Here is an 8,226-nt window from a genome sequence, read left to right on the forward strand (position 1 = left end):
GTCTGCTCCCTTCAGACAGTCCTGCTCTCTTACTCAGGAACTGCGGAGCAGCCCACACAGAAAGTTAGAGGTGCAACCACAAGGTTTGCAACAAGCTTTCCAGCGACAAGGAAGTAAGTGAGTTAGCACCAAGCATCTAACTCTGCAAGGACCCTGAGTGACTGGCTTCCTCAGATCAGAACCTTTGGAACAAGGACACAGCAAAGACTGCATCTGGAACCACAGCTCTTCCCAGCCTTCTTCTGCTGACTAACAAAGCAGTACACCACCAAGTCACTCTTTCTCCCATTCACTCAAGGATCGGTAATGTAACAACTGGGCATAGCTTATCACAGCTTTACAGGCTAAGCAAGACTGTTTAACTTATTGTATGTGATTTAATGCTGTCATTGAGTTATTGCTGTGATTGCTGGCAGTTAGGTCATTGATTAGTTGGCTTCGCCAAAGCTAAGTGTTTCGTTTGCTAATACTGTTCACAAACAGATTCTTGCACACAACTAAACAATCTCTGCACTAATCCAGACTGTTTGCAACACAAATCACATTCAGATAGACTCATTAACAAATTGGCTTTCAACAGAGCTACATCCAAACAGGCATCTCAAAGTTCCCGCTTCTTTTCCTTTGTCTTTGTCCTGACCACACGGTCAAACAAACACCTCCCCCGATCTGAAGCCAGCTTTGATTCGGCCATTTTGGTAGTTCTCTGTTGTCAGCCATTTTGTTTTGTAGGCCAAATGGCTCTTTGATCACCACACCCACCTTTGTCTTTCTCTCTCTCTCTCTCTCTCTCTCTCTCTCTCTCTCTCGCACGCACGCACACACACACACACACACACACATATACACACCAAGCTTGTATATAGTTAGTTAGAATTTGTGTGTTTTGGTTTGCTTTGCTAATTTGTGAATAAATATAATTCTTTGGAATCATACCTGCTGTCTGTTTAATGTTGCACAAGAGTGAATGAATAGTCAACCTCTGCTGCGTCAAGAACTCAGAAATCCTTCAGGCGTTACTGTTAATTTTGGTTGTTGTCATTAATTTAATTATTAATCAAAACTCCAAATTAATAGTTTAGCTTATTTTATGAGACTGATATCTTTAACTGGCTATCATTTTTCCCTTTACGGGAATTGTGCCCCATGAGGTGATTTAATGTTAATTAAGTCACATTATTTAACATAATTATTAATAATTATTAATTATTTCCGATAGCCAATTGACCCCAACATAATTGGTGCCTCCATGTGATGCCCTAATATGTTGATCACAACATATTTGGTGCCGCTGTGTGAAGCCCGAATTTAAATCCCTACATATTTGGTGCCCCTTGGTGAGGCCTAATATGTTGATCCCAACACTGCGCTTTAAATACTTTTAGATTTATTTATTTATTGCATTTTTATCACTCACTGAATATCCTGTGTCTTGTGTTTTTATGTTCTTTGATTGGATGCATCACTTGAGTGTCACAACTAATTTAGTTGTATTCCTATGCAATTACAATAATGGCTGAAGAGGAGACTGAATGTCCACTGTCAGTGTTATTGTTACCACAGTGATGTATGACCAAAGGTCAGTGACTGAGAGGGTCCATCTATTAGAAGTAGGCAGAGACTTCTTATCAGTTTGTATTCCCTTCTCCACAGTGAGAGTTATACAGTTGATTACAGTGCTGTTTTGAATTTCTATCAGCAAGTTGTTCCTCAAAGTGTTAACTGGATAGTCAGCGCTGTGATTTTACAAAGTCCCAAATGAAAACCTTTGGTTTTACATTTGGGATGTAAAAGTTTTGATATTACGTTGAAGTTTGAAGCTTGCAGCCTGCAGTTGTGCACTTGTGTTTAGAATTTTGGGAAATGTACCTTAATTTTAAGAAATGTGTCTTATATGCATCTATAACCCTGATTCCATGAAAGTTGGGACACTGTGTAAAACGTAAATAACAACTGACTGCAATGATTTGACCTATGTTCAACTGAATATGAACAAAAACAACATATTAATGTTCATATATATATATATATATATATACTTATAAATTTTATTCATTTAACATGTTCCAAAATGTTGGGACAGGAGCATGTTTACCACTGTGTGACATCACCTTTTCTTTCAACAGTACTCAGTAAGCATTTGGGAACTGAGGACATTCATTGTTGAAGTTCTTCCCCATTCTTGCTTCAGTTGCTTCAGTCTTTTGTATTGTTGTATTTTGTGTTTTATAATGTGCCACACATGTTCATTGGGAGACAGGTTTTGCAGGCAGGTCAGTGTAGTACCTTCACTCTTTTACTACAAAGCCACACTGTTGTAATACAGTACATGCAGAATGTGTCTTATTGTCTTGCTGGAATAAGAAGGGACGTCCCTGACAAAAAAAAAAAAAAAAACATCATCTGGATGGCAGCATATGTTGCTCCACAACCTGTATGTACCTTTCAGCATTCATGGTGCCTTCACAGATGTGAAGTTACCCATGATGCCATGAGCACTAACACACCCCCATACCATCACAGATGCTGGCTTTGAACTTTGAGTTGGTAACAACCCGGAAGGTCCTTTTCCTCTTTTTCCTGGAGGACACAATGTCCATGATTTCCAAAAAACAATTTGAAATGTGGACTTGTCAGACCACAGCACACTTTTCCACTTTGTGTCAGTCCATCTCAGATGAGCATGTGCCCAGAGGAGTTGGCAGTGTTAATGGATGTTGTTGATGGTTTTCACTTTGCATGGTAGAGTGTTTTTCTAGATGCCAGGATGACCTGTGTTTACTGACAATGGTTTTCCAAAGTGTTCATGAGTCCATGTAGTTAAATCCTTTATACAGTCATGGTGGTTTCTAATGCAGTGCTCCCTGAGAGGTCGAAGTCACAGCCACTGAATATTGGTCGTTGGCCTTGCCCCTTATGCACAGAGATTTCTCTGGATTCTCTGAATCTTTTGATGATATTCTGGATTGTAGATGGTGAAATCCATAGATTTGCAATTGTGAATTGAGAAATATTGTTCCAAAACCGTTGGACTGTTTGCCCACACAGTTTGGCATGGCAATGGAGTCTAATCACCAAAGACTCTTCATATTTTAGCCTCTTATGCAGAATGTCAGGACATTTATTTTCACTCTTAAGTTTCTTCCTATTTCTCTAACTTGTTGTGCATTAAAAGATTTCCCAGGATAACTCTTGTTTTTCAGAAGATGTTGCATAGCTTAGTAATGTTTCAGGGCTTTCAAATGACTGTAAAGGTGCATTATAGAGTTTTAGGATATGTGGAAATCCTGGTAGGATTTAATGAATAGTTCATATTTTGAGAAGATATTGAGCATATCTACACCAGAAAAATGATTAAATGTCTCCTTAATTATCATAGACATTTTATTCTTCTCAGGATTGAAAAGTTTCTGAAAAAACATTTAGACCACAGAACTGAAATGCTCAATTGTAGCCTTATATGGCAATTAGAATTTTAATATTTTGTATTGTATTTTTATAACATAACATAATCACACAAAGCAGTAGCCTGGTGAAGACTGTTAGCCTGTACACTATGTAGAATTCTGCATCGACAGATTACGCAGACTGACCTGCTGCGAAGGCTGACATCATCTCTCAGTGTGCTCTCACTGGCTGACAGCAACCTCTGCAAGGTCCTCCTGGCCTCCTTCCACGCCTCATAACCAAGAGCCATGAAGGCATTCAGAGTGGGCTTGGTGAGAGACACAGAAAACAATTCACTACATATAGCAGTCTTTTCTATCATTAGTTGACATATTCCTAGAATGCAAAATTACTTTAAACACACAACACAGGAGGAACAGGCTAGACCCTAGGCCATGTGTCCATAATATATCTGTTTATACAGAGATGGTACATCCGTAGTTTGGCAAACAAGCATTTATGTCTGCAGCTCCTTCTATGTGGAATCTTCTGCAGAAGGACTTGCAGTTGCAATCATTGGTTCCTCTCGCCTGTTTCAGAGCACTACTGCAGGATTTCTTTGTACGTAATCATCTATATGCCAATGGCAGGGTGTATTTTAGCTGGTCTTTGCAATCATGTGTAGTTGCCCTTTTTTGCATTTTATGGCTCACATATAGCATATATTAACATACTTTTAGGCTTTCCTTTGCAGTCGTGGTGTGTTTTATATTGCTTGTTTTAGAGCTGTACATTTTTTTTTTTTATTTTTGTTCTATGTTGTCTGTCTATAACTTATGTTGCTGCCTGTCTTGGCCAGGACACTCTTGAAAAAGAGATTTTTAATGTCAAGAGATTTTTCTGGTTAAATAAACATTAAATAGAAAACAAAAAATACACATATTTTACAACAGCATAGAGGTTACTGTTAGACTGGATGAAGTGTCCAAACACGGCCTGTCTCTCCCGTCTCTCCCCCGAGCGGGATGGATAAACACCCTGTGCCATAGATGAAAAACAAGCAGTTTTCTCACACTGAGCTGACATGAAACAAGACTCATAACATTGGTAAATAACATAAATAAATAGCATTTCAAGTGGTTACTTCTTTTTTTTTTTTTAATATCGCTGCCTTATTCAGTCTCTCTTTCAAATTCAGTGCAGACTAATTTGGAACAATGTTTGAGCTGCTTGGGTGGAGATGGACAGTATTTTGTGAAAGTACATCATTGCATCTCACCAGCAAAACGGCTATAATAAGCACGTCCACCCGGGCCTTGTGCTTTCATCAATGCTGACTGGGGCTATCCAGGAGTACTGCAGAGTCATTTGACCCGAAAGTGAATGCTGATTGTAACCTTTCACAATACATTAAAAAGCCAGATGTTAGCAGGTGTTAGTGGGGGTTTTTGTGCAGTGAAAAAGGGCCTTAACACATGTGCTCGGCAAGTCTGTCTGCACTCCAGATGCCTCCAGGACTTGTGCTGCTCCTGGACTTTCCTTCCTGCATCTACCTGACCAGTGGTGGAATATGAATGAGTACCTTACTCAAGTATTGTACTATTTTAATGGTACTTGGTACTTTCACTTTATGCTACATTATATGTCTACAACACTAAATGTTGTACAAAAAAAAAATACAAATATTTTACATTTTACTCCATCACATTTATCTCACAGGTCAAGCTACAAGTTAGTTTGTGAAATGTCTGTTTACAAATAAAACTAATTTCCAGCTTATTAACTAGGATACAAAATTATCTATTAAACTACTATATACTACTATGTATACTATATATCTTTAACTATTTAATGTAAAAAAATGTTTAAATTATCCATGCTTGATCAAATACATGAAAATGATTATTACACATTCATTAGTGCTAATAATCCACTGCCAGAAGCTGTTTTACCAGATTTCAAATTGGTATTCAACCCCAACACCAAAAAACCTCTGAATCTTTTTTGTTGGATATCCAGATATCCAGAGAAACATGACTATAGTAAAAATGAACGAGTATTTATGGATCTCAGCTTGCTTTACACCAAAAATGTACTGCCCTTTTTGGAAAAACGTTCACAGTCCAAGCAGTACTCAGTGGATAAGACAGATGTTATCAAGTCTTTCAATAGAAAAGATAACTTACATATTAAAGGGTCACCAACATACATATGAGAATATATCGAATCCCTTTATAAATTTTGTGAAGGATTTAGATTTATCAGATGAGAAAATTGAGTATCATAGATGCAGATAGGAGACTTGAGAGTTTCTGGAAATGTTGTACATTCATTCATTCATTCATTCATTCATTCATTCATTCAAAATTTTATCTAATTCTTGGGAAATCAATTGAGGGAGACCCTCGTTTTCAATGATGCAGAGCATAAATAAAAACATTAAAAAACAATCAATAAACAAAGAACCATCATGCATATCAGTTAAAACAGAAATGAAACCATGCAAAACAATAATAACAACATATGATCGCTAAAAGTACAAATACGGGATGAAAAACATGTTATGGTGTAGATGTATAGTAAAAATATTGGAAAAAAATGACACTGCGATTTTTTTTGTTATATATATGTTGCGATATTAAAAAATGCAAGACTTTTGGGCCCAGTATTTCAAAACTTGTAATCTGGATCAGAATAATCCGGATAATGAAATCCTCCTTTTCTCAATCAGGGATCAAGGTGATCCTGCTGACTTTATCTGGGTATTTCAAAACATTGGCAGGGTGGATCACTTTGCTTTGATCCCAATCTGACTGGATACGGATTTCCAAATCTTACGACTCCGCCCCCGGATCTGAAACATGGCGGACTACTTCACGAAAGGAGCAGTTAGTAGCACAGCTTTCACATCAAAATATAGGTTAACCGTTATCTAATGTGTAGCGTTTTTACGACCATGCGAAGGCCACCCACCATCTGATGTGAGCCAGCTATTTGAATTGTCATCTAATTCAAACGTGGGCGTACAGATCTCTAATTGAGCCGAGGTCATGCTAACGGTAGCTAACGCGGCTCCATTGACTTGCATGTTAAGTAGCTAGCAGGCTAGCGAGGTAGCTGGCTTTGTTGATGTATTTTGCGGTCTATGGCTTAATTTAAAAGGTAATTAATTTGAAGTACGTCATACATGAACTCTTTAAACACCAACCTGTTTAGAGTTTAACGTCATGTTATTGCCAACACAGCGGACTTTATTTATTTATTTTTTTTTTTTTTACGTGTGCGGAGCAGACTGTATAGGAAAAATACACGACTAACTGAATTATGCGGTTCATTCAGAAGTGTCAGAGGATAGAGTTTTGGTATGCTACAGTAATGATGGTGATATGCTTTTCCGTACTTCAACAATTTCTGTGACTATTATGGATTCCTGACAGAGAATGGAGACTGAGAGGGCGGTGAGACAAATTGAATTGGCTGACGAGCAGCTCAAGCTGACGCTGCTTCAGCAGAGAGAGACAGAATTGAAGATAAAACTTCTGGAAAAGAAGCTCACGTCAGACCTGAGAGCAGTCTTTAGGTTCTTTAGATTTACATTTTGTTTCTAATTGCTTTTTTAATACTTTGTTTGAATTACCATGTGCTTATTATGTTAATCCCTGTGTTGTTTCTTGTACTCTATGTAAAGAAAATAATGTGCTATACAAATAAATTTGCTTTGCATTGCATTTCCTTGCCTTTGTCTGACCACAAACATATGTTGGATGTTTTGGCACAAACAAGTTACAGTGTTAGGTGAAACTAGATGGTAAGAAATAGGTCTGTATTTGTTACTCTTATTAACAGCAGTTTCAGGAAGTATGGGCAAACAATATTTTTCTCAGCTGAAATTACCTACAACTAAAACACTAATAGATTAGGTGAGGTGGGATCCAATTAATCCTGAAATTTGGTATCAAATTGATCCAGATCTCTGCCTTAACTTTTGAAATACCCAAATGCAGCCTTTATCTGGATTAAAGGGAGGATTGGATTACCAGAACTGAATCCTGATCCTCAGGATCACTTGCATATTAAAGGGTCATCAACATACATTTGAGAATATATGGAATCCCTTTATACATTTTGTGAAAGATTTAGATTTATCAGATGATCACAAATTAAAATCACAAATGTAGTGTAAGTGGCAGGAACATTAAGTAAATAACAAAAATGGTACTCATTGACTTTTCATATGACCAGGCCCAGGGGCCCATTGAGTCATTATCCACCTATGGTGGTAACAATACAAGTTTGCACAGTGCATCATATTCATGTCAGATAAAAAGGTAAACTGACTTATGGTGTGCCTTTTCTGATTACTATAAGTGATTAAGCTTACCTGGTCAAAGACATCCTGATGTTTGGACATCACAGGCCCTCGAAACAAAGACTTTATTACACTCAGGTCCAGTATCTGATCTCCAATGGCAACACCAATGCGACATTTGGGCTGGGGAAATAAAACACACTCTGCCATAACTACTAGCCTACTAAGTGCACATTATGAGATCATCTTTTTCCTCATAGACCCACATTTTTGTAAATATTTTATTTTAGAAAAAAACCGTGGCCATACATCCTGAATGTGTCTGACTTGACAAAGCTTTTTGTCTGTTTGCAAACCCAGTAACCAAATTGCACTTACATTATCAGGTGTGGAGAATATTCCATAAGGGAGGTTGTGGAAGGAGAAATCTGACGATGGATCCATTTTTATGAAAGACATCTTCTCTAAGGCAGTATTATTCCACTCAACCTTACTGAGTTACTGAGTGACTGAGCAGCAGCAGTGAGTGT

General features: G+C 37.7%; 1 protein-coding gene across 2 annotated transcripts in view; it reads right to left on the bottom strand.

The window, feature by feature from the left end:
• fah (fumarylacetoacetate hydrolase (fumarylacetoacetase)) overlaps window positions 1-8,226 on the bottom strand; it is an 89,087-nt gene extending 80,861 nt beyond the window's left edge. Inside the window, exons 1-3 of one of the 2 annotated variants that reach the window (XM_033624559.2) lie at window positions 8,075-8,226; window positions 7,769-7,879; window positions 3,594-3,715 (exon numbers count right to left, since the gene is read on the bottom strand). In XM_033624559.2, coding sequence (XP_033480450.1) covers window positions 3,594-3,715; window positions 7,769-7,879; window positions 8,075-8,155 — 314 coding nt within the window. In that variant the 5' untranslated portion in view covers window positions 8,156-8,226. The remainder of the gene's footprint in view (window positions 1-3,593; window positions 3,716-7,768; window positions 7,880-8,074) is intronic. The other variant, XM_078162276.1, reaches the window with a different exon arrangement.

This window comes from Epinephelus lanceolatus, chromosome 2, assembly GCF_041903045.1.
Source record: "Epinephelus lanceolatus isolate andai-2023 chromosome 2, ASM4190304v1, whole genome shotgun sequence".
Taxonomy (NCBI): domain Eukaryota; kingdom Metazoa; phylum Chordata; class Actinopteri; order Perciformes; family Serranidae; genus Epinephelus; species Epinephelus lanceolatus.